Genomic DNA, 26,632 nt, shown 5'->3' with positions numbered 1-26,632 from the left:
TGCCGTTGTCATCCTCCTAATAAGCTACTACACAGCACTATGACGACTTCTCCGTTTTTCCTTTCAGAAAAAACACTGATTACCCTCCAGCTGTATCTTCCCAATTTTAGGCAACCAGTGGGCCAGCTCTTCTCCACTCCAACCCCGCTCATAATGCTTGTAATTTAAGTCAGCAAATTTCAAGAGTGCAAAATGCTTCACCTCTCCACAAACAGCTGTTACTGCAGGCGAACTCCTTGGAAATAGCTACAGGCCTCCCACCAAGAGGTCTCCCTGTAGGTGAAGTTGATGGCAGCGAAGCATCTTCACAAGCCCCATGAGACTCCCAGAGCTCCTCAAATGCTGATGAACTACATCAAGGGAGAGTAACTTGCAGGACTCTTCCAACAGGAGAGAGCCCTACTCTTATTTCTGACTAGTCTCCCACAGAACCCAACTTGTACCCCAAACAAGGAAGGCTTCTCACTGCAAGAAGTACTTGACTCTGTTCCCCTAAACACAGACAGAAGCTCCTTTGGAAGCTATGTCCTTTTATTAAAGAAAGCTTTAAAGAGGGACAGGAGTGCTGTTTGCCAGCACACCAGTTGTCTTGTGCTTCCCCCGCCAGTCAGGTTCTGCTCCTCCAAAAAGATGACAAGAAGCTTCCAAAGGGTTTATTTTACAAAAAAATAAAATAAAAGCATCCACTCATACACACAACCTGAGCCAGGTGCCCAGAGTCCATCATGATGTGTCCATGGTCTCCCCTTCTGTAAAGGGAAAAGCAGAGGCAAGGTTTCAAGATGGAGGAAGCTAGGCAAAGAGGATCACCCCCAGAAAAACCACCCAAACTAATTATTCCTCCGTTTCCTGTTTTATTGAGCACTTGCCTCAACCATTCGGGTTAATAAGTCCCCCCTCATGGAAAGCAGTGGAGCGGACCATCATCCCACTCCATATTCTGGACTAACATCTTGGCAAATAGAACTAGCAATTAACACAGGTGGCCCTCGTTATCCCGGTTTTCAACCACCACGGTTTCATATATCCGGACAAGTCTCCGTGGTCTTTTAAAAGGCAAAATTCTCCTATTCGCAGTTTTGAGGTGCCAGAAATGACCTGAAAATGACTTCCGATGTCATTTCCGGCCACCATTTTACAGTGCAGAGCCAGATTTAAAGAGAAACTGCTGGTTTCAAGAAGTGACTTGCTAACTGAGCAAAGAGGCGCCTTTTAAAAGTGGTGAGTCTCTTTATTTAGCGAGGGAAGAGCAACGGGCCTTGCCCAACTCCAGCACAGCATCCCTCCAGTGGCTGTTGCTGGTGTTTTATCTTATGTTTCTTTTTTAGATTGTGAGCCCTTTGGGGGCAGGGAGCCATATTTATGTGTCTCTATGTAAACTGCTTTGGGAACTTTTGCTGAAAAGCAGTGTATAAATACCCATTCATATTTTGTTGCTCGTTTTTAAGAAATCCTGTGATTTCACAAGAAAGCAGAAAGTGGGGGGGGGCACTGCTGGAGAGTAAAGTATAGTACTTTATTCCTCTTCTGCCTTCCTCCACTTTTTAAGCCCTTTTTGTGTGGATTCCCATAGGGTGTGGGTTCCGTGTTTGTGCCTATAGGCGAGAACGGAACCCCCACAAATAACAAGGGCCACCTGTACTTTAGTATGCCTCTCTCCCCTCCCCAAAGAAGTATTCTTCTTCTCCCTTTTATCCTGTGAAAGCCATTCAAGGCTTTGGTTTCTGCAAGCACCCACTGCATTCTTAGCTAGCAGAGCCCTCCTCTTCAAAACCAAGAATAAGAATGTCCAGGCTGACCTTAGGGTGAGGTGACCTTGACTTGGGGAGATATCCAATGATCCCTTTCTCCCCTTACTCACTGAGCTCATTGAACATGAAGGCATCCTGGTACTCTTTCATGTACTGAGTGGAACGTGACTCATCCAGGAACAGGGAGTACACACGCTTGATATCATCCACCTGGACCTCAGTACCCTGTGAGTGGCATGGGAGGTAGATAGGTCAGTGCTTCCTGTTGAAGGCAGCCAGCCAAAGGCCTTCATACAAACTCCAGGACAACAAGAGACTTAAGAACATTGTCACCCAAGATCGCTCCCTCTAGCCAGACCTGGCAATTAGGACTCCCTGCTTCCAAACCATCCCTACTCTACATCCTTCCACTTCTCCCCCAAAAACTCAGGGCTCTAAGGAAACTGCTGGATATCATGCCCAATCCGTCCAGTGAACTAGGCCCCAAAACAGAATCTAGGACTCATTCCATTCTAATCACACTAGATGTTGTTTTTACCCACCCACAACTTCTGATCCATTTAAGGAAATTTCTGGCCCACAATTCTCAAGGCGGCCCAAGTTCAGTAATCTTCATTAGTTTTCAAGCAGGGGCAACTCTGACAAACTTTCAAAGTGAAAAGCCACTTCCCAATGTAGTGACCTCTGCCAGTGCTGGGCAGGTGGGGATGGGCATTAAGAGCAGGGCTGATAGGATTTAAATTGCTGCACAGGACTAAATTTTAATGATTTAAGTCACTAGTCGGGAAGATACTATTTTCTAGTCAAAGTACATTCTTTTCTAATATAACCTTAATATGTATTCAGAGATAGATGTAGGTTTCATTTTTAGAAGACAGGTACACACTTCTCATAATGCAGTTTCATTCAGGCAACCAGGCCTAGCATTCCTTGGTTGCACTGTTTGCATTTCGCAGGTTTAGGAACTTCATTAAAATGTTTCCAAACAGGGTCTCTTTTGCTGCCTGCTGCCATTATAGGTGTCTCCCTACAATGGAGGATACATTCAAAATAGGTTTTCTCCCGACTGCATGAATATGCTCTGTCCACTTTTGGTTTCACTTTCTATTCCCCTCCCATCCTCCTTGTATTTATATCCAGACTCTTCCTCCTCACTCAGATCTACTCCATCCTCCAAAATCCTCTATTTGTTTATTCTGTTTTTGCACTTGCCAGGGGCGGGTGGGGCTTGACTGTATGTGCATGCGCTGCATGTACACCACCTGAAGAATAGGATCATGTCTGTTACCTCTCATCCCCATATACTGGTGTTAACATGTTCATATAATATAATTAGAAGTTATGATTAATATTCATAATGTCTTTGACCTAGGTTCTTTTTAAAAATGAATTGTTCTTTTAAAAAAATTAAGATCCAATTTAAATTTTAATCTACTTTTCTCAATCCTGGTTAAGAGAAACAGGCCTGTCAAGTCCCAATGCTATCAGAAAGAATACACAGACTGCTGAGAAGTGTAGTCCTTCCCAGCACTTTCCTCATAGAGCTCTGTGGGGGAGAGTGCTGCTAAGGACTACACTTCCCAGTGTTCCATGTGCACTTTCTAGTATGGGGCTGGGTCTCAAGAGAGCTGTGTTTTCCCTTAAAGGAACCTCACCAGCACTGTGTGGTGGATATGGTCGCCCCTTGGCATGGTGTCAAGGGAACTGTGCAGAGCATTTGGCTTTGACAGAAGCTTTGTACAGGCCTAACAAACAATTAGGGAGCTGCCCCCAGCTCCTGGGCCTCGCAGTGAAGAACACTGTCCGAGTTTAAGAATCAATGCTGATCAGGTTGAGAAGAAGGAGATAAACAGCATGAGCTCCTTGGCCACAGAAGTATCTCAACAACTCGAACTTTGTCCACCTACTGTGAGCCCACTTGATTCTACTCCTCCCAGAGTTCCACCCCAACAAGGCCAGTCTGGGACCAGAGCTCACCTTCCTCTTGCGACACACCAGGCTGGCTGCTGTGATGAGTTGGATGGCATAGCGCAGGGAGGTCTCCAAGCCAATGCGGGTTAGCACTGAGTAGGCATCTTCGTTCATCTCAACATCTTCCTCCTCGCACCTGCAAGAGGATTTAGAAGCCACTGAGCATACAGGAAGCTTCCTCCCTGCAGTGCAGGGAAGCTGCCAGAGCTAATAAAAATTGCAGTGGGGTAGGTGGGTGGAAGAGAACGGCAGCACAGGTGCTCCCTTCCAAGACCCAGACCCTGATGGGCTCAGCCCCTCACCGGATCTTGAGGATCTGCTTGGTCTCCTTGTCACTGTATGGGGAGGTTGAAATGATGAGCATACGATCCAGCAGATCAATCGGGATACCATGGGGGCTCTGGTAGTTGGTGCCACGAATCCTGCATTGAAGGAGAGGAAAGGAGATGAGTAAGAGATGGTCACAGGACTAGCCTTCGTTCCATCTGGTGGCAAGGGGCCTTTTCCAGACAGTCACGTCTCCTGCAGCCACATAGGATAGTGTCCCTGAAGGCACAAATACAATGAATATTTACATACCGCTTTTCAACAAAAGCTTCCAAAGTTATTTATCTCTATACAGAGATATAAAATAAATAAATAAATATAACATGGCTCCCTGTCCCCAAAGGGCTCACAATCTCAAGAAAAAAGAAACATAAGATAGACGCCAGCAACAGCCACTGGAGGGATGCTGTGCTGGGATTGGACAGGGCCAGTTGCTCTCCCCCTGCTCGATAAAGAGAATCACCACTTTCAAACGGTGCCTCTTTGCTCAGTCAGCAGGTCACTCCTTGAGACCAGCAGTTTCTCTTTCTGTCTGCTCACTTCAATCTCATGATTTTGTTAGCATGGTGCAGATGCCCCTGCCAAAAAGCAAGGACACCATGCCCGTCCTACAGAGCTCTTCCCTCCTACAGCCTTGTCTAGCAACGTCCTGCATCCTTCGACTGCACTGACAGAGCACAAGGCCAGGTCCTGCCGCCTGTGAATGACGACCTGAACAGGATTTCCAGCAGCAAGATGAAAAGCATCATCTGCTCTGAATGGCTCTTTGCTCCACTTCAGTCAATGACAGAAGGCAAGCAAAAATAGGCACATGGTTTACAGCACACAGAAACCGGATGCATCCCCCCAGCCAGCTGCCCAACTAGCTGATGATGTTTTTGCCAACCCCCTGCCCACCTGGTAATGCCTCGGTTGGTAGCCATGATGAGGACAGGTGCCATGTCACTCTCCAAGGCCCGGTTCAGGAAGGAAAAGCACTCAATGTCCAGCATGTGGACCTCATCAATGAACAGAACCTGAAAAGAAGTGGCAGAAAATAGATGATTGGTGGGATTAAAAAGGATTTTTCACCCCCAATTCCAGAACAGTTCAGAATGAAAGTTGGAATAAGCCTAGAAGAGGAAAGTCATGAAGGTCATGCACCCTCCACAGTTACTCTGCCCACCCCTCTTCACATACACAAAGGTACTCACCCCAGGGATCACCTCCGCCTTGCCCTCCTCTCGCCACTCAGCTACCTTGGCGTTAATCTGCTCCCGCACTTCTGATTTTATCTCTCCTGTGTCACCTGAGGACACACACAGGATTGGGGCAGGAGGCAGGAGGAGCTGCTTTCCCCTACACTCAATCCACCCCACCAATGCAGACACAGCACATGAAAAAGAGATGGATTACCCCCACCCACCCAAGGGTGGACTCTCAACCTTGTTAGCTTTTTATATCAGACGACACAGAGAGAGGCCCACAATTTCAGTTCTCAGCTTGCTACATTAGAATACCATATATCAGGCCCTGGTCTCCAGACCCCCTAATACTGCTCAAGTCAGCCATTCACACAAGTTTCCTCTTCACCTGTTCAAATGATAAGGGCACGGAAAGAGGCACTTACCCCCTGACGCTTCCAAAGCATCTTTATGGGAACGGCCTCACAGTCTTATGCTTACCTGTGCCCTTCACACTGAGTTACCAAAATCTTGCTCCCCTTAAGGGGTCAAGCCCTTCAGTTATATAATGCTATCTGGGTGCTCCAAGCTTTTCATATACATCAGTAATTCTAACAAGTCTTGAAAGACAGACTGGTATTAGCTTCCCCATATTACCAAGGTGGTGGTGATGAGGGGATGAGGCTAAGAGACAGTGGCCTAAGCAGTGACCTCTCCACTCCCTCAACTCCAGGTCTATCCTTGTTCACCAACCCCGACCCAGCCCCAGGTCTCCACATTCTGCATTCAAATGAGCTTCAGAAAAGTATAAAAAATTAAAATCCCTTGTTCTGCTTGAATCAGACTGGACTGTTCCAGATAGGCAGTCATGTTAGTCTCCCACCCCACATTAAAAAGCAGAGAGAATGCAGGCTTTTAAATGGCAGAGGACAACTCTGCTCTCACAATATCACAGCACCAACAGCCCAGATTACGATGACTGAGCAACCTCCATTCCCCCTATCCTCTTTCCGACAGAAAGGAAGCCCCCAAATCCAGGCTTCCCCAAACCCTCCACTTCCTCCTTCCCACCAGCCCCTCTGGTTCTCCTACCAGAGAAGAGTGCCAGGAAGCCTTGCGTGCGGCTGTTGATGACATCGATTTCATGCAGTGAGACCGTGTGCACCACTTCTTTGCGTTTCTGCAGCTCCCCGTCGGGACATTGCACAAACTTCGTCTGTCAGGGAGATGCAGTTACCTGAATACTTCTTATTTCATTCATTCATTCGATTTCTATACCGCCCTTCCAAAAATGGCTCAGGGTGGTTTACGTTAACACAAAACAATTAAAGTCAATTAACAGTTTAAAAACAGAGACTATAAAACACCATAAAACAATTAACAGTTAAAACATTCAAAACAGTTTAAAAACCCTGGAAAACCAGGTTACAACAAGTTAACAACATTTACAACAATTTCTCATGCATTGCTTTCCGGCACAATCCCATCAGCAATGACCCCAGTGGCAGAAGAATGGATACATAGCGTGGTTTTGTACTTTGTAATTTTGTTTTAAATTTTTGTAAGCTGCTTTGAGTGGACTTTTCAAGGGAAAAGCAGGATATAATAATAATATGAAGTTGCTTTATACTATGAAGTCAGACCACTGGTCTCTCTAGCCCAGTGCTGTCCACTCTGACTGCCAGAAGCTCTCCAGGGGTTCAGGTAATAGTTCTCAGCCAGACCTGCTCCCTGATATTATGGAGCCCAAACTGGAGACTTTCTGCCTACAAAGCAGGTACTCTGGCTTGCAACGTCTGTAAAGGACACCCCTCACAGGGTGCAACCCATTTTCCTGCCACCAAGACTTGGGACACCTACACCCTCACCCCAAGGTGCCTTCTTGCCCCACCTGTGAACCCATGGCATCGTAGTCCCGTGCCCTGGTGAAAGAACGCCCAAGTTTTGTGATCTTCCCTGTGGCTTTGTCAATAGTGATGACATCTCTGGGGGGAAAGAAAGAGAAAAATATCAGAACCAAACCCTACCACCTGGTGCTTGCTGGAAGACTGCTCTCAAAAGAGTCTCCACCCAAGTGAGACAGTCACAGTCACAGCTGAAGGGAGAATTGCAGAATGGTCAAAAGAACAGATTTTCTTCTCTCTCACTCACTCCTTTTTAGAATATGGCCTTTGGGACTCCAGGACTCCCCAGGCATTGCTACCCCATCACAAACTGTTACTGCACTACCACCTCTTACTCTCCTTACCTTCATCCCCCACCACTGACACATACAACTGCACAAACCCCCAGTTCCACTGCAGTGACAGTCGATCCCCATTACAACTGGGGCTGTCACCCAATTAAAAGAATTGTAGCCAACTAAATGTGCTGTTCTAGCTGGTTAACCGATGACTAGCATGTACCGTTATTCGTCACCATGTGAGAGACAGAATGCTTTGCCATCCACAATTTTATTTATAAGAACTTTAAAAAAAAATTAATTGCTGCCCAGTTAACTGGGACACTGTTTTAAGACAATTTTAAAAAACACAACAGAACCCCCAACAGAGCTTTTAACGGCTCAGTTAAAATGTTGCAGACTTAACAACAAGCCACCTACAACCTTTCTCCATGAACCCTCAAATAACTGCTCCTCACCAACTATACTCATCAACACCACTTCTCTCAGCTTTAATTTTGTGCGGCTCCACCATTCCAGCCTTGTCTTCTCCTGCTTCCACATCACCAAGCCATGCTTCCTGATTGTCCATAGAAATCAATAGTCCTGGGCTTTGTCACTACAGGACAATTCAAGAGCCTTCATTCCCTGCACCTCACCTGCTCCCCACTTCTGTCCACCCTAACTCACCCAGCTTGCACTTTCTCCTTGGTCAGTGACTCAATCATCTTGGTACCCAAGTCGTAGACTGTCTCCATTTCAGTTGTCTTCAAGGTCAGCTTCCCTACCTTAGCACCCTGCAAAGGGAAGGGGGCAATCAGCATCCTTCAGCGAATGTTGCCTCAGTAAACAGACCACTACACAAGGTACCCCCATCACATGGAGAAATGAACATAGTCCCTCCCTACCATATACCAACTCTCAACTTACTGTGCCAGTTGCTGGACGGTCTATTTGGATCTCCACCACTTCACCTTCAATGATTTCCGTTTCCTCCCTGTGAACACAGCGAGGCAAACTGATCAATGGAGTGGGTGAGACTACAGAAAACTCACTCCCATAAGACACCCCTTCCCCACAAGAGCCAGGGATGTGACTTAGAAATCAAGAAACCCAGCAGGCCTTGCTTATCTCATTAGCTCCCACTCCCCATCCAGAAAACTTAAGAGGCTGGCTCCAGTTCTATCTTTAACTATTTAAAACAACGACAAAAACTTACTACACATTGAGGCTGTTTTCAACGTGAAAGTCATGAAGTCAAGCCCAGTCTTGGCTGTTTGTAAGAACCACTGGCAGCTGCACGGCTGCTGGTGGCACCTCGGTGGCAAACCCGCCAAACAGGCTCGCCCGTTAACCAAAGTTAAAGATGCCAGCGCACCCTTAAACGCGGGCTAAACTATTGTGTGTCGGTACCGTGCAGCACAAACACAGTAGCAGGCTCCTGACCAGCACTGGGGGTGGGGATCCCCCCAAATGCACCATGCACTTGCACAGTGCATTATGGGATTTCCAGGGGCCGGGACAACATGTCCCGGGCCCCAACCCTCCACGCTGCTGGAGTCCCATCAAGGACTGACGGATCATCTGCAAGGTAAGTTTGAACAGCCTTCTCCATCCCCGCTCCTGGTAGCCCTCACATAATCTTGAGAAAGGGCTCATTCTCTACTAAAACAGTATTGAAAGCAATGTACACTTTAAAAAACAACAACAGCTACATCATAAAAACCAATAAACACAATCATACTGCCCAACTCCCACTAGTCTGCCAAATGCTCCAGTGATGCTGGTTGCCAGATCTCCGGTCTTTGTTTTAACCCACTAGGCCCCGTCTTCACTTCTGGACCCCAAAGCGGCCTCCTCCTGTTGAAGGTACTAGATTCCAGTCTACCCCCAGAGAACAAAAGGCTTCCTGACTGCTCCTCACTTGATGCGGACACCGATAGAGCGCCGGAAGGACTGAGTCAATGCTTCAGTTTTGCTCATCTCCAAGGAGAAGATTTCGCTGCCAGCAATGGCTGTAAAGGGGGTGTCAAGGCCCAGCGCTTGTGCCATTCCTGGGAAGGGAGGAAAGAGATTGGTTACAACGCAGGCGAGAATGAGCCCCAGTCACTCTGGGGTCCAAATAGAAAGAAGTATTGCATTTCAAGAGGATGGGACCCCAAAGTGTTGGTCCCCCATGCCAATCCCAACTTGAGGCGAGCAGATTGCTCCCAGTTTCTAGTCCCTGCTTCTTACCCATGGCAATGGCAGTTTTCCCTGTGCCTGGCTGCCCAGCAATCAGGACGGCGCGGCCTGCGATCTTGCCTTCCTTGATCATCTCTAAGATCACACCAGCAGCACGTCGGGCAGCCAGCTGGCCTACCATGCCCTGAGACACCTATAAGAGGAAAAGTAGACATGCAGAAATACCAAGCAGCTCATGTTCTTTCTCTCCTCATTTTCACCTTCAATAATCTCAGAGATGCATATTCCTCTTACTGTACACTCAATGCCTAACATCTCTTCCTTCACTCTACCTCTGTGGCACCACCTACTTCAGCCTGCCCCCTACATAAATCCACAAAAGTTACCTGTCTTGGTTCCAATGTATCATCCAAGCCAAGTCCTCTAATGTGGGAGTGGGCCCCTGTAAGATAAATAAATTACATATTCTAAATTTAGAAAGGATCAGGTACACCAGCTGAATCAGAGCCATAGGCTTATTGACTCCATGTTGCCAATAATAATACTTCACTCTTGTATGGTACTTTTGAATGCTCAAAGGACTTTACATGTTTTCTCTTTCTGTAATCGTTACAACAATTCTGTAAGGAGACCAAATATTATTATCCTCATACTGCTAAGTTGAGGCTGAGAGGGAGTGGTGTGCCTAGTGAGTTTGTGGCAGAGCCAAAATTTGAACTGGGGAGTTCCTGTCTCTTAGTCACTATATTACACCAATTCTCTTCCTTGGCCAGGTATTTGTTTTAAACAATCATTTCCACGGACAGCAAAGATTTGACAATAAGGTCTTGGAGAGGAGAGCTGTACTTGTGGTAGCAAGCATGACTTGTCCCCTTAGCTAAGCAGGGTCCACCCTGGTTGCATATGAAAGGGAGGCTAGAAGAGTGAGCACTATAAGATATTCCCCTCAGGGGATGGAGTCACTCTGGGAAGAGCAGAAGGGCTCCCTCCCTGGCTTCTCCAAGATAGAGCTGAGAGAGATTCCTGCCTGCAACCTTGGAGAAGCCGCTGCCAGTCTGTGAAGACAATACTGAGCTAGATAGACCAATGGTCTGACTCAGTATGTGGCAGCTTCCTATGTTCCTAGCAAGCAGAGAGGGGAAAAGGAGAAGGAGCTAGTTCCGAGATAGGAGATGGTGAACTCACCAATGCGTTCAATCCGAGTGACATCCCGAACTTCAGGAACCTTGGTAGCCTGAAGATGAAGAAAGGAATCAGTGAGGCTTTACTCAGCTCAAAACTCTTCTTCCCTGATCCCCATGTAAACAAACACATAGTGGGGAGATAATAACACTCCACTCCAATCCACACATAGAAGACAGGTGACTAAACATATTGGAAAGATGCCAAAACTAAACTTCACAAATTGCCATATACCTTTCAGAGCCAACAGAGAACATCTTATAGAGCATGCGTGGCACAGAAATTGGGGCCAGCTCACATGAGCTGGCCCCGGTGACGATCAGATTCATCACCCGATGACTGCAAAACATCAAGTGCCAACCTGAACATGTGAAGGAGCCATCACAGATTGATATCACCTCCCACTTCTCCCAACACAAGTTCTTCATTCCACATGCTTGGCTGGGAATCATAAAGCAATGGAACACTCAAGCGAGAAAAGATTATATGATGGACAGGGTGGGGAGAAATGGGGAGCAGCAGAACATGGGGTCGGGAGAAAGGTCAAACAGAGAAGAAGCAGGCTGGTAGATGGTGAGCAAGCTAGGGTGCTCAAGGCTAGGCAGAGAAGCTGAGTAAGGTGTGTGTGTGTGTGTGTGTGTGTGTGTATGTATATATATATATATATAGAGAGAGAGAGAGAGAGAGAGAGAGAGAGAGGAAGGAAGGAGGGGAGGGGAGATTTATTTATAAATGTATATGTTTAATGATTTGCTTCTTAATTGCATCCAGAATGGTTAGTCATGATGAAGCACCACTGAAATCAATGAGACAGGTTAGTCGTGACTAACTTAAGTCCCATCAATTTCAATGAGGCTTGATCATGACTTAGTCCAGAGACACATATTACACACACGATATGCGCACATGCACCTATACAGGAAAGAAGACGAACGATCATCAGGCAAAAGGGCTAGGATGGAAATCGCATGCGGGAAGTGGCCGGGGGAGGGGGGGGTCGTTCTGGCCTCTCCCCTATAAAAGTTCGCGGAGGAGGACACCGTGGGACGGGGGGGGGGCTCGTTATCCGGGTTTCTTTCTGGAAAGGAAGCGAGGATATGGCTCACCGCGGCCGTTGCCATGCTGCCGCTCCTGCACCTCGCGCCGTCTCCAAGCGCTGGCCCGCCTGCCCCGCCTTCCTAACAGCGCCAGGAGGCCGGGACCGGAAGTCGGAAGCCGCTGCGACGAAGAAGAGATCCATAAACAGAAAGCCCTAGCCCCGGCATCTATGGTTCTTGGTCCTCCAAGTGTTGCTTCCCCCGCGCTTGCAGTGCTCACAGAAGGGCGCCGCTTTTCTCGCCGGGCGGTTGCTCCTCGGTTAGCTCCTTCTCACTGTCTGCTTCCCTCTCCGCGCTGCCGTCAGATCCCGAAATGTAGCTGAAGAAGAACCCCGGCTCTGCTTACTTCCAAGCCTCGCGCACGCTGCAGTGAGAAGAGCACTGCAGAATTTGAATCGGCCCCCCAAGGATTCATCTAGTGACATCCAAGGATTCCTAGGCTTTAGTCTCCAGAGGTTGAACTACAACTCTCATCATCCTCAGCCAAGGCCATTGCGACCGAGGATGATGGGAGTTGTAGTATACAACATTCAGGGATACAAGGTTAGGAATCCCTGATCCAGTCCAGCCTCCTGTTTCCCACAGTGGCCCGCCAGAACCTTGCAGGGCCGGAAACCCACCAGCAGGGCATCAACATGAAGGCTACAACCTTGCCATAGTTTGGCTCTAGCACCTGATGGAGGTTTTGCTCCACCATTATGGCTAATAGCTAGCCAGCAATATATCTTCTCCATAAATTTGTCAACACTCCTTTTAAAGCCATCTAAGCCAGTAGCCACCATCATATCTTGGACAGCAAACCTCGTTAATTAATTACATGGGTATGTTTTTGTTTTTTGATACATCACATAGCACATGTTCTTGAGCCCTCTAGATTCCCCCCACCCTTCCCCAACTATTCCCTACCACTGGACACCTCCAACCTGTTTTCTCCTATGTTACCTTTGTGGTACAATGTATAACTACATCATCCAAATTACTACATCTGAGAAAATTACAAATTAGGTATAGATATGGTTTAACATACGAGCAGGATCCTATCACAGGGAAAGCGTTGGACAAAGATGTTCTTCCAAGTATTTCCAGCTCTGGGATTCTATATGCAACAGCTGTTCTGGTATTTTATAGTGACAAGAGGAAAAGACAGACACCAACAACAGTAGCTAAAGTTTAAATAGATTTTAATTAAAACTTTTTAAAAAAATTACAGTGTAGTCATCAATTTTCGAAAAAGCCATTAGTGTTGCATATAAATACATCTACATCCCTGAGTTTGAGTGTTAGATTATTTATTTGGAGTATGATCCCACTGAATTTCATGGGACTTTCCCCAAGTAAGTTTTGTGTAAGATTGCAGCCTTAAACTATAATCCTACAATCACATATTCAGGAGTAAGTACCACTGAACTCAACTACATTTAATTCCAAGCTCACGCTGTTAAATTCTCACTGAGTTATTGGGTACAATGCATAGATATCGTTTTAATAGAACAAGGCGGGACAAACTCCCACATAACAGAATCCTGCAAAGACAACCAAGTTGCTAGTTTTCATGCTTGGATAGCATAAAACAGAGTACATCTAAATAGCCCCTGAGTTACAGAATTGAATTAAAAGAAATCTGTTAGCCTGTTCCCTTCTGTTTACATACTGTTTTATCCCCTCTATTTCTCTATGAATCTCAAACATCCTTTTTTCAGTGCATGACAGATTTAAAAACAAACTCCAAATTCTGCAGGGACAAATAATTAACCATGTTATCAAATGTCTATTCCAATTGCAGAATTTATTAGTGCACCCTTTTAGATACCAGGGCTTTCAGTTTAGCTCAGCAAGTGGAAAGGTTAAGCTTTCTTTATTGTCTGGCCTTTCTCTTGTTGGGGAGAAGATTCCCCCCCACCCCTGAGATCTTAAAAAGCTATCCTTCCCCTGCCCCAGTACTCTGTTTTCCCTGAACTCCTCCCAAGAGCATATTCTTCCCTGTGTCACAGCCATAAAGATCACTGGCTTTGATTCAAGATAGTAGAGATGGGGGTGTTCAGATCTCAACCCTCCAGTCCCCTTTGGTCACAGCTAGTCGAGTTGCAGCTCAAATATGTCATCTTGGGCCACGATGTTTTCCTACCAAAAGAGAGAGAAGTGTTAGGATTCCCAGTTATTTCCAGAGTGCCTTTAATGCAACACATTTTGCACAATCCTGATTCCCATCGTCCATACAATGCTCTTGTTAAGTAGGTCATGTTAAGAGCTGAGCCAAATGACACATTATGTTAAGCAGGTAGTTTGGCTCTGCGTATGCATTTTTTAAAAAGTGTTTTATCACCAGCTGGGGCTATTGAGATTGCCATACATGGGCAAGTGTATCTCCCCTCCCCTCCCACAATTAGCTTTGAGAACTTCCCATTGACACCAATAGAAACTTCCTGTCCAGAGCTAGTAGCAACTTAGGGAGTGTAATTTTTGCTGGGACCATGGCGTTTAAATAATACCACCCCCAACTGGGTCACCACAATCTTGATCAGCCCCCTCCTGTGGCTGCTACTGAAGTTTTTTAAAATGCAAAAGCAGGGGCAAACTACACATTTAATATACCACACCATTTGGCCCTAGCCCTATTTTATAGACATGGGCTTACATTCAGAGTTACACACAGGGAGCTTCCCTGCAAGACCTGAAAAAGGGCAACTTTCAGCAATCCCCCCTTCCCTCTGCAGCAACCTATGCCTCCCAATTATATGTCCCTAAGAGTCCTGCAACCCTCAGGGATGTATTTTTGGGAGACTCAGGCAGCTGGAGAAGGAAGGAGCAATTGCTGAAATCTGCCCCTCCTCTTCATGTGTGCAAGGAAGTGTCCTCTGTGTGCAACTCGGGGTATGGATGTAAGTCATAGAATTGAAGCTTAGAAAGCAAATTGCCTCAGTTACACCATTTGCAGAGTTGATGGCCCTGTTGTGTGCGGCGGCCATATTTTGTTATTTGTGCCAATAATGCCAAGTACTTCTTTAGACTCCCAAATCAATTGATAATAAAGCTGTTTTCCATTAAAGGTTTTGCCAGTTTTTCTTGTTGTTTCAGGTTTGCCGCTTTCAAAGTCATGCTTCCATATGTTGGAGGGAGGGCCCCCAGCCAAGCTAAGCTAAAACCCAGAAACCCATGTACTTCCTGACATACCCAGCCACCTTGTTGCTGCAGCCACGGCACAAACATGTCCATATACTTCAGACTGTAGCCCATGAGGGTGTGCACTGTATGGCTGTTGATACCGGCCACTTTCCGTGTGAGCTCCATGGTGAGGGCCAGCTTGGCCAGCTGAGGGCTGGGGACACCGGGTGCAGCCTGCGAGGTGAACGCTTCGGCAAGATGGGAAAAACTGCGGTATGACATACGAGCCACGGTGTTGTGTAGCAATGGGTCAGCTTCGATCTGACAAGAAAAGAGGCGGAAGAACTATGAGGTTGAAGTGTATGTGAGGGACAACAATTCTGAATTCACTTCAAAGACAGCCTACTCAGAATGTATTTAGCAACAAGACAATGGGCTGGTACAGGTGATACTTTTCTGGACTATGTAATTAAAAAGGAGGACACACCAAGAATGCAGTGGCATGCCTCCCTTTTAAATCGCTTGGGCCAGCAAAAATATTGTCCAAACCAGCCCAGAGTGTTTAGAGAGAGTTTGCAGATCCAGCCTAAGGGCTGATACATTCCTTGACCCATATCTTCTAATACCTGTAGTTGCTCATGCACGCTAAAGCTAAACACAACCATGCCTTTTAAAGTGGAAGATTACCCTTCCCTAAAGCAGTGCGAGCAAGTTTCTTCTCGCCAACCATTCCCCAAACTACTTTTTGCAGGTGTCTTGACTTTAGTGAGAATATCTCACAGAAGACTAATTTAGCTGCCATCAAATTGCCTGTTAAAAAAAAGGGGGGGGGAGCTGTAAACATTTGTTGTTTTAGAGGTGGCTATTTTTGTGGGTCCAGCCTTCAAGGTTTTAGTGAGCAAAGCCAACGCCCAAACAGCCTGGGCATCCCCCTATCATGCATTAAGGGTGTGTCTCTCCCCTAAGCGTGGAACTTCCAAACTGATTCATATTGCACAGTTGATGTACTGCTGTTAATGTGCTTTATCAACCATGCAAGGAGGGACCATTCTGACTTCTTGTCTGATGAAGATCCATATACCATGTGCAGAGTGGTACTTTTTGTGGTGGCAAGAAAACAAGAGGCGGGGGAGGAAAAGCAAAAAATTTTAAATGTGTACAAGTTATTTCTTGGTCTAATGTATATTCAGCCATCTTCCCTGTCAATATTAGGTGGGGTCAGTGTCTTCTTGTAATAGCATATGGCTAAATACTAATGACTGGCATACAGAGTGCTGCTAGCCCAAGGCAAAGCTAGTGCAAGTCATTTTCTCCTTCTCATCCTTCTCTCTGCAGCCTTAAAAAGCATTTCCCAAGGATCAAGGGAGCTTCCGCAATAGCATATGAAGTGGCCTGGTGGCTGTAGCAGCAGGGGAAGACCCTAGAAATCAAGAGGAAACACGTTCCGCATCCCTCAACTCTCAGGAAAGGCTTTTCAGGAGAGGAGGGCAAGAAAGAGCAAAGGGTTTGCACTAATTCTGCCTTGTGCTAGCACTGCTCTGGATGCTGACCATTATAGTTAGTCACCGAGCAGTACAACAAAACACTGACCCCTCCTAAAAACAGCACAGGATAAATGAACACAGTATAGAACAACATATTAGACCAGAGAATCTCAGTCATGGGTTCCTAGATGTTGTTGGATTACAACTCCAATCATCCCCAGCTACAATTACCTTTGGCTGGGAGTTGTAGTCCCACAACATCTGGGAACCTATGGTTGGGATCACCTGTGTTAAACCAAGAAATCATCTGTATCATTTTGAATTTTTGCCTGATTGGCTGGCTCTGGATGTCTGCCAATAAAAGTGACTGCAGTGGACTTGGAATGGAACCACCAACAGCTGTGCATACTAAGCCTCATATATTGACTAGTGGGACAGAGAGAAGGAAGATTATTTATTTTCACCATTTCCTTTAGTGGGAAACCACCCCTCAAGAACTTAAGTTGCTCCACAGGTCCCATGGAGAAGCAACCTCTATCAATATTCCCGCACACTTACCTGAGAGTAAGCCCCAATGAACACAGTGGCACACTTACTTCTGATTAAACATGGGGAGCGATACAAACTGGGCCAGAAAGAGGTGAGCTTGCTTGGGGTGCAAAGACTGAGAAGGCAGTATTAAACAAATGTCAGTGGTGAGTTCTGGCTTGGTCAGTGTGTCTTTGTCATCACTTGCTAATACCTCCTTATTGATGACTCCAGCCTGCTCTTCAAGAAGGGCAATCAGTCTCTGTAGGATTTGCTCTTTCCGACTTTCATTCATTTCTTCTGACAGCACATCTGAATCAACTGTAAGTGGAAAGAACAAGGGTCTAAGCCAGTGCAACTCCGAGATCCAGATGGGCATGACAAGACAAGAGCATACAGAAAGGAGAAAGCCAAAGACGACTGGAGGGAAACGGAGCACAGTCGTAGCTGCCACCACCATTGAGATGACCAAGTGTTGTGTTTAGAGTCCTATCATTCACAGAAGCCAGTTTCTGGTCTGTGGCACTGTTCCCTCTAAGGCGTGTGCACACTCACAAGTTTTCTGATGTCCGCTCAGTTAATTTTAGATCCCGCTCAGGTTGAATTAGGAAGGCCCCACTCTGAATGCACCTGTGCACGCAGTGCCTTGATACTGTGCCTAGAACAAAATTCATTCCGCACAGAGATGAAAGAAAAAAAAATTAGAGGGACCACTGGTCTGTCGTACCTATCTACGGTGGCCACAAGTCCAGGACTGGCCGGGACAGTCCAGGAATAAGATATTCTGTCCAGGTTGTAGGAAATGTGTCATCCTGGATATGAAATATCCAAGAAATTGAGTGGGAAGACTACTTTAATTATTTTTATTCATCTTTCTGGTGCTTCTCTCCAGACATTGTCGCTACATGATGTCAATGTTTAAAAGCCCAATATCCTCACCCTTTCTCTGCCACCAGTGCTGCTGACTGGCTAGGTTGGCTCTATCTCTATATATGGCTCAGTAAACCCCTTCCCCTCCTTTCTGGATCATCTCTAGTGATGGCAGTAGTGGGCCTCTAGATTTAGCTGTGAAGTATATGGTCAAAGAGAGCCCCCTTTTCTCTAGTGCATCCAATGTTCTCTCTCTCTTTCCATCTGTGTGTGGAATGAATTTTGTTCTAAGCGGCAGTATCAAGACAGTATGTGTGGACCTGCATTCAGAATGGGGCCTTCCTGATTCAACTTGAACGGAATCTAAAATTAACTGAGCGGACATTAAAAAAACTTGTGAGTGCACATATGTGTGCACACTTTAGAGGGAACACTGGTGGCATTATTGTGATCCCACTTGAACACTCATTGCTTGACGCAGCACCTGCAGTCTTGGGAGAGCCCCTCTTAGCCGACCTGTGCAAAGAACGCCAGAGGGGGAAATGCACGCAACAGCCACCAAGCTTCACTGTCAAGCACTCTTTCCAATCCTCGTTTTTTAAAAAAAGCAGCGGCATTTTAACATTTGCGCCCCCTTCCCCCTTGATTGTTGAGTCCAAGAATTCTCTCTGACAAATGTGGCAACCCTAAACCTAACTATGGACCAAATTAAAAGTTACATTAGGCCCAGTGGCTGATATCCAGGTTAAATTACTCACGAGTTAGACATGATTAGCTTGTCCCATTAATTTCAATGGGATTACTCATGAGTCATGTAACCTCAGTGTCAGCTATTGTTTAGGCCCAGGTGGGTGCTTACTTTTGTCTCAGTGAACAGCATGCATGGAGGCAGTGTGGATCAAGACCACAACCAGGGGAAGAGGGGTGTGAACCCTTCTCTCCCTTCCCTCAGGACAATTCCAATCCAAAACAAGCCCGCTGCAGGGGCTATTTGTTCTGAAGAAAGCTCCCATGAGTATCAGCAGAAGCTTTCCTTCTGGGGCAAACAGCAGTTGAGGACGGGGAAGGATCTGGACTGGAACTGTGACAGAGGCAGATGGTTAAATGCTTTTTGCCCAGAGACGAAAGTTTGGGCAGTATATAGATGTGATAAATAAATAAATAAATAAATAAAGTCCCTCCACCTCACAGTCCTGATCCAGATCACACACACCCAACATGCTACTGACCGAGTAAAAAATCAACTAGTCCTAATAACAATCCTAATATAAAGTGTAGTTTGGCCCTATGAATATTGAAGATAGCTTGTTTTCCCTGAATAAGGTAGGTTCCCCTCATTGCTTTTATCACTTTTGTTCTACAGAGTTGACCTCATAATGAGGTGAACTGAAGGGTTGCCTCAGGGGCAGGAGGTGTCATGAGAGCACTGCCCACCCCACCTGCCTGTCATGGCTTGGATTTGAAAAGGGGGATAGAGATGAAGAGCAAGTGGAAGGGAGGGGAGTGGGGACTAGACAATCTTCTAGCCCACTCCTCTTCTCTGCCTATCTCTTCCTTCTCAAATCCGAGCAAGACAGTAGGTGGCACTTGGTACTCCTCCTCCTCAAGCACCCCAAGATCCTGGGCCAGCTTTGGTCCTAGCTGGGAGTGCTGTAGAGAGCAAGGGAGGATTATTATAGTTCCTAATTATCCCTATAACATATCTGGGCCAGGAAGGAAGAAGAGATTAAAGGTGGAACTGCAGTTACCCAATTCACGTTTTTGGACAGGACACACCCCCACACACACCCCACACAAGTAAATAAATCTTGTACCTGATGAGTCGTACACAGACTCCTTGGGAAGTGTGTACTTTATAGGAGAAAGCAAATCTTTTGCTGCTGCTCCAGGACTGATCAGCTGCTGCTGCTGTTTCACCAAGTGCTCCAGTTTCCGGGCTGCCAAGGTATACAGCTTATCACCTGCAGCCTCACTACCTGGAATAGGAAATGGTTAAAGCAAGGGACATAGAAAACCACATTTTGTAAAAACAAGATAACATAGCAAAGTAAGTGATACAAAGCTAGTAAAATGTTGTCTTTAAAGGTAAAGTGTGCCGTCAAGTTGATTTCGACTCCTGGCGCCCACAGAGCCCTGTGCCTGTCTTTACATGACCAATTTCTGTTGGTGAAAGGATATGCAAGCTTTTTGAGTTACACAACATTCCTCAAAAGGCAAAAAGCAAAGGCAAACTAGTTCTCATCTATACAGAGAAACCAGTTGCCAGTAATGAAAATATTTTTCATACTGCGGGCATACTACGGACAACTAGCGCATAAAATATTTGCTTATGTATGATTTCAAGAAATAGTCAAGAAATATAACTCAGACTAGCACTTGGTAGGGTTGCAATGGCGGCCTTGGAAAGGATATTTACACGCCGTTAGTCACGTGCCTATACCTACAAAGATTAGAATAGTTCAGACAATGGTTTTTCCCGTGACACTCTATGGATGCGAAAGCTGAACGAAGAAGCAAGATAAAAAAAAGCATTGATGCTTTTAAACTTTGGTGCTTGAGAAGACTTTTGAGGATACTATGGACTCAAGGCACAAATGACCAGGCTCAAACTATCATACTTAGGACACATTATGAGAAAACCAAGCTCCCTTGAGAAGTCCATAATGCTGGGGAAAGTTGAAGGAAAGAGAAGAAGAGGATGACCAACAGCAAGGTGGATGGACTTGATTATGACAGCCATGAATGCACCACTGAGAGACCTTAAAGGCCACGTTGAAGACAGATCATCTTGGAGAGAATCTATCTATGTGTTCACTAAGAGTCGACCAACTTGATGGCACTTAATCAGTCAATCAATCAATGTGTGACTGGAAAACTTCCCTCCCCTTTGCCAACAGAAATGGGTCCTAAACAAAGGTATGGATTTAGCTCAGTGCTTCCCAACATTTTTCATTCTGATGCACACATGTTAAAAAGGGGGGGGACACACTGCCCCCCCAACAAAGACACATCTTTTTTGTTGGAGCAGCACCACACAATTCTTATTTATTTATTATGCCCCTTATGCACCAGGTGGGATGCATCCTTCCCAATGCATTGGGGGGGCAGGTCCACTTCAAAAGCAGGAAGTTTATATTCCCCACTTTTGGAGCTGATTAAGACTGAGTCAGTGTAGCACACCATTCAATGTCCTGCAAAACACTAGTGGGGAAATACTGTCCAAGGGCCATTGCATTTTTTAAAAAATCTACTCTGCACATGTTAGGTCAGAAACTACTTTAAAGATCAAACTAGATGTGAACCTAAATGCATTGTTAAGAGGCATACTTCCAATAAAAAAATGTTTGCACACACACACACACACAAAATCTATGAGGGCTCCCAATCTGGATCAAAACAATTGACATCTGGTGGGGGGGGTTGATTGGAGGCACACCTCCCAACAATACATTTAGGGTGCATGAGACATTTGACCCTAAGTTGGCCTGATGGTTGCCATGGCAACGATCAAGCTATAGGCCCTAGGACCTCAACACTATGTCCAGAGGGGCATCAGAGAAGCATTGTGAGGCAGCAGTTAGAGCTGCAAGCTCGACTGTGGGACACTCAGGTTCAAATTTTTGCCCAGCTGGACTTTGGAAAATAAAGCACTCTATTATCCCATCTCTTCTCCAGGGAGCCAATGTACACATAATAAAAACCACTCTTTTCTCTTTCATTGCTGGGCGAGGCCAGGGCTGGGTTATCCATTGGACACAATAAGCACAGTGCCTAGGGCCTATGAAGTTCCCAAGGGCTATGAAAAAGGATTTTTTTTCATGTGATTTCTTCCCCAGCTTAGAAGCCACTGTTTGCTTGTTTTCTTTCCTGCCTGTATGAACCATGCATGTGTGTGTGAGTGTGTACGAGTTAGAGAGAGATCCCACTACCACCTGAAAGCCTTTGTGTTCCGTTTGGAACTGTTTCTGTGTGTGAGAGAAAGAGATTCCCCCCACATACACACTTGAAGTCTCCATTTGTGAGACTTCCCTCGTTTGTGCATGAGTGAGTGAGAGATCTTTAACTTTTAAAACATGATTTTCCAAGGAGTACAACAAGGTGCCAACAAGCGTAAGCTAAAACTGTAAGGGTACAAACTGGTTAGAAAAACTCTCCTCTCTCCACCCCACAATACAACTTCTTCTGAGGAAATAACAAATCCTGCTCTCTGGATGCCCATTCTGACACATTAGACAAATTATGGAACATATTAGGGCCCCTAAATACTGTATACAATGCAAATACTTATTTATAAATCTATCTTGGGGGACTATGATTATGAGCGTGCCCAGGGCCTACAAAGTCTTTAATCCAGCCCTGGGTGAGGCCCAGAAATTAAGACATCTGTCTCTAAAGCAAGGAGAACTCTGGGTAACAGTAGAGGTATGAGCCTCCCCCTGCCACCCCGATATTTTCTTACTGGTTGGTTGGGGCTCCTCTTCAACACCCGGGTGTTTTCTACAGTAGCAAGTGACAACAGGTAAAGAGTTTGGGCGCCGCCGGGAAGAGCCAGCACTGCCCCTCATCTCCTCTGAAGGAGGGGTCTTCTTCCGCACGAGGTTTTTGAAGGAGAAGGTGTGCTTCTGGCGGGCCCCCTCCCCTTCTGCTTTAGGCCGCTTTAAGGAGTCTCTGTTGGAGGGAGAGGGGCTGACAGGAGATCCTTGGGGGCTGGGTCGCCGCTGCAACAGGCGCCTGAAGCTGTTGCGGAAGCCATGTTTGCGTTCCTCCACGCGGTTAGTCTCCTCATGGATGGTGGACCTGGATGGACACTGCTGGGCATGTTCACCTGAGGATCTGCAGTAAGAGATGGTAGTAGAAACTGGGAGTCTTGGTGCTTTGCCTCACCACCCAGTTCATCCCATGCATGCACAAAAAACTTTTGCATCCTTGCTCCCAATGGACCAAGACTCTTTCTTCCCAGAGAGAATCCAAGATAATACTTCCAGACAGGGAGTCTGGAACCATTACCAATCTGGGTTCAGTCCCAGTTCAGGTCCATCAGTATTTTTTAACTTTCTGGATTCAGTTCTCTGGTTCTGATGCCACCTTCAAAATATTTTGGCTGACATTTTGACTAACTGTATTTGTGCAATGAGCAAAGTTGCGCTAGTGCAAGAAGATTGTGTAGCGCACTAATCAGGGGGATTTTCAGACTTGTGCTTTTTTGATCTTGCACTCTTGTGCAAGAGTTCCCCTGCAAAACAGATGAAACATGCTACAGGTTGCCCACCTTATTGCACAAGCACATTACTAGTCGAGATGCCAGCTTTCGAACTGAAACTACATTTCATGCAGAATAATATTAAACTCTTTTGCCTTTAGTGTAATTCTATAAGAGGAGTGCAATGTAACTATTTAACCCAAGAGAGAGACAATAAATTTTAAAAACTCTTTGAATTTTTAGAAGTTTTAACAAACAAAAATACACACAACAGGACAAAAACAGAAAAATGAAACAATAGTTATAGAATTGGAAGCTGAGACCCAATTATAAAATCACTTTTTAAAACTTATTTTTTCTATTCAGGGGCTTGGTTCCAAATCCAGTTCAGGGACACCAGGAAATTTTAGGTTTAGGCTCATTTCTGGTCTACTGAACTGATTTTTAGGTTCAGGCACATGTTCAATTAAATTCTTTGCTTCCAGAACTTGGGGGGCGGCGGCATCTCCTACACATCACTCCTTGCCTGAAGAATCCAGGCTTCCTAGAGCAGGGGGTAGGCAAGTTTGGCCCTCCAGCTGTTGTTGAACTACAATTCTCATCTTCCCCAGCTACAATAAACTGCACCTGACCCTGCAAGATCCCCAGGATTCTTGCCCAATGCCATAATTCAGTTTAACATTCTGCATCCAATTTCCTCCTCAGAGAAGCCAGATGTTCACTCGCAACTCATTACCTGTGCATGTAACTTTGGGGGTCATGATAGGCACGGCCCACATGACCTAGGGGACCAGCCTCTCCATAGTTCATGGACTTTTGTAAAAATGCTTCAAGCACCAACCGGGTCTCTTCTTTCACCTGCTCTTCCTTCACCAAGCTTCCCGCCATGAAGCTGCAGACTTGTGAGGATAGCCAGGTACTCAGCAGAAATGGAGAGGTTCCTGTCTCTTATATCTCTATCATCATCCCTGGAAGACAAAACACAGTATATTAGCCTCCCTCCTTGTACCTTATCCTTTGTCATTCTTCCTGTTGATCTCAACATACACCCACATGCCCAGCTCATCACACATGGGTCTTTCAACCACATCCTCACTAGAATAATATGATTTAAAGGACATCTATCACAGCTACCTGCCCAAAGATAAAACTACTCATTCAACAGTCGCCTCCTCACAGATCACCCCCGGGCAATCCAGACTCAAAGTATGCCACAAGCAGAGAAGGCGTTGCAGTGCAAAATAGCTCAGATGCCTCAGGTAAGGGAGCCAAGTTACGTGATGCAAGGAAAAGAAAGCCAAGAGCCACTGCTAATCTGATTGGAGAAGAGGCGAAATTCCTTCCTGACCCTAAATACAACAATTATCCAACATATACTCCTCAATTTTATTCTACACCCTCCAACTACTGCAATGATCTACCCCAAAGCCTATTTCACATTCCTGCTCCCAAGCCTCCAGTCATCAAAACCCACCATGGCCCAAGGACAGAAGACCCTCCCCCAAATCCACACTGAAGGTCTCCTTCCTTCCCTTCCATCCTCCATCTATCGAGTTTTATTTTAACATTCTTTTGGACACATTTTGTGCAGTGCAAAAAAAAAGAGGAGTGAAAACTAAGATTTTGTGCAGTTGGATCTATGGAGTTTAAAAGGAAGCTTTTATCTCTTAAAAATAAATGGAGGAGAATAAGAGGAATGGAAAACAAAGTTATTGAATTGTCATAACCTTACAAGATATACAGTATTACATCCTTCCCTTACTCTCTCCCTTTCTTTGCAAGGCACCTCCTTTTTTCTTGATTCCTGTCTGTCTTTGTCTTTCTCATTTTCCCCTTCCTTCCTTTTTATTTCCTTGTTATTTTCGTTTTCTTCCTGCCCGTCTCTCTCTCTTTCTGTTCTTTCTCATTTTTCCTTTCATTTTTCTTCCTTCCTTTCCATTAGAAAATCCTGGAGTTAGGGGATGCTGTTCGTGAACAGGGTGTGGGCTGTGCACCCCGCGCACCAGGAAGCAAAACTCTTGGAATTACCTTGTCTTTGCCGTCTCTGCTTTTTTTACTTTTCCCCATTCATTGCCTCCCTCCCTCTGATCGCTTCGCCCACCGTCCACAGCTTTCCACCCTCTGAGCTAGATCAGAAGTTCCTGTCATTTCAGAAACAGCATCCCACACTCCAATGTAAACCTCCCCCCCCCGCGCCCGTCACGCTTATGAACCACAAGAACAGAAGCTAACCTGAATACTTTCGCGCTTCTAGAAAACTTCCTCCTAACGCCTACTGTACACGCCGACAGTTGTGCACATGCGCCGTTCACTCTACCCGGCTCCTTACACTTTCGTTCCCTTTCTCGTGGGGAGGCGGTGAAGAGGGGGGAGGGAGGCGGGGCCCTTCTTGCACAAACTACACTCCGGCTCCTATTCGTGCTTGGCCGGCGGCTGCAGTCTCGGACTCGGAAGTTCAAGCGGAGGAATGGGCGAATCCTGCAGGTTCAGAAGCGGAGGATGCGCCCGCGCTTGGAGGGCATCAGGATCCCATCACTGTACTGCTCCCCAGTGGGGGTTGATGCATTGATTCCATTAAACCTATTAAAATATCTTGGTCCCTTAACAAAGTGTCCCCAATTCATTGGGCAGATTTTTAATTTCAAATTGACCTTTAGAACGGCTGTTTTATTCTGATGCAAATTGATGCCGGCTTAATCGCCCATTAATCGATTACAGTTCATGCGACCGAGGTTTCTTTAATCCAGTGAAAGCACAGCTTTCCGATTGGAGGTGGATTTTATTACCTCCATCCTCGCCTGTGGGACGTAGATCGCTCAGGAAATAGGTATAAATATAATCAAGAGTCTTGTGGCACCTTAAAAATGAACACAATTGTTTGGGCATAATGCACTTTATTACGGTACTGGACCAGATTTCAGCATTATATACAGAATTGACATTCAGTGCAGTTTGTATAGTCTATCAGATATCACACTTTCGTGGGCTAGTCTAATTCATCAGCATTGTGCTATCTTCAGTTGGCATATGGGACAGAGAAAAGATAGAACGGGGTGGGGGTGGATTGAAAGAGCTATGAACAGCAAGAGGAGAAATCAAAGGGCGGCTCCAGTGGTGGGACCTGGGTGGGCAACAACTCCCACCCCGACAAGTAGTTTGCCTCTCACTTCTCGCCCCCTATTAATTAACCCAACAGGATTTATTTCGGTGAAAATATGTCCAGGATGAGTGTTAATGTGAAATATACCATTATTTCTGTTTCAAAAGTCTAATGTGCACAGCGTGTCCATCCAGAAATGTACTTTGCCCCTTCCGTGCCCCCCGTCCCCCCTGCCCCGGTGCCACCACTGGTGCAATTTAAAACTATTACAGGGATTCTCAAACTTAGGTCCCCAGATCTCGTTGGAGTCAGACTACAATTCCCATCATGCCCGCCTGGTATTATGTAAAGCTTACACGTGTGACAAGTACTGTACAGTGAAATTAACAAGGATAATCATCTTTAACCTGCACCGTGGTCTTCTTAGCTATGCAAATAAAATAGCTAGTAGTAATAGGGAGGTTTTCCTGTAGAGCCCTTAATGGGTTGACCCAGCCCTGTGAATGACGTGA

At 45.9% G+C, this 26,632-nt stretch overlaps 2 protein-coding genes across 7 annotated transcripts; both read right to left on the bottom strand.

The window, feature by feature from the left end:
- Positions 1 to 638: 638 nt before the first annotated feature.
- RUVBL2 (RuvB like AAA ATPase 2) lies at positions 639 to 12,043 on the bottom strand. Of its 2 annotated transcripts, none has more exons than XR_008309596.1 (15): positions 11,846 to 12,043; positions 10,743 to 10,791; positions 9,944 to 9,999; positions 9,609 to 9,750; positions 9,298 to 9,427; positions 8,304 to 8,370; positions 8,064 to 8,170; positions 7,104 to 7,197; positions 6,305 to 6,428; positions 5,243 to 5,337; positions 4,947 to 5,065; positions 4,025 to 4,144; positions 3,729 to 3,858; positions 1,800 to 1,976; positions 639 to 749 (listed from the first exon to the last, which is right to left on the bottom strand). XR_008309596.1 is itself a non-coding variant. In XM_053260142.1 (15 exons), exons 1-15 carry the CDS (start codon positions 11,858 to 11,860, stop codon positions 724 to 726), a joined length of 1,389 nt encoding a protein of 462 aa, XP_053116117.1. In that variant the 5' UTR covers positions 11,861 to 12,036; the 3' UTR covers positions 639 to 723. The 2 variants fall into 2 exon arrangements, 1 of the variants encoding a protein (XP_053116117.1); XM_053260142.1 differs by having other exon boundaries at positions 1,862 to 1,976; positions 11,846 to 12,036.
- Positions 12,044 to 13,000: 957 nt separating this feature from the next.
- On the bottom strand, positions 13,001 to 25,459 carry BCL2L12 (BCL2 like 12). Of its 5 annotated transcripts, none has more exons than XM_053259139.1 (7): positions 25,253 to 25,459; positions 23,757 to 23,988; positions 22,280 to 22,653; positions 19,635 to 19,796; positions 17,165 to 17,271; positions 15,008 to 15,259; positions 13,001 to 13,957 (listed from the first exon to the last, which is right to left on the bottom strand). In XM_053259139.1, exons 2-7 carry the CDS (start codon positions 23,906 to 23,908, stop codon positions 13,910 to 13,912), a joined length of 1,095 nt encoding a protein of 364 aa, XP_053115114.1. In that variant the 5' UTR covers positions 23,909 to 23,988; positions 25,253 to 25,459; the 3' UTR covers positions 13,001 to 13,909. The 5 variants fall into 5 exon arrangements, with proteins under 5 accessions (XP_053115114.1, XP_053115117.1, XP_053115113.1 ...); XM_053259142.1 differs by lacking the exon at positions 25,253 to 25,459 and adding an exon at positions 24,753 to 25,241; XM_053259138.1 differs by lacking the exon at positions 25,253 to 25,459 and adding an exon at positions 24,783 to 25,241.
- Positions 25,460 to 26,632: the final 1,173 nt, after the last annotated feature.

Source organism: Hemicordylus capensis, chromosome 6 (genome assembly GCF_027244095.1).
Source record: "Hemicordylus capensis ecotype Gifberg chromosome 6, rHemCap1.1.pri, whole genome shotgun sequence".
NCBI lineage: Eukaryota > Metazoa > Chordata > Lepidosauria > Squamata > Cordylidae > Hemicordylus > Hemicordylus capensis.
The sequence above is the reverse complement of the archived record's forward strand: the minus strand, read 5'-3'. Positions and strand labels throughout refer to the sequence as shown.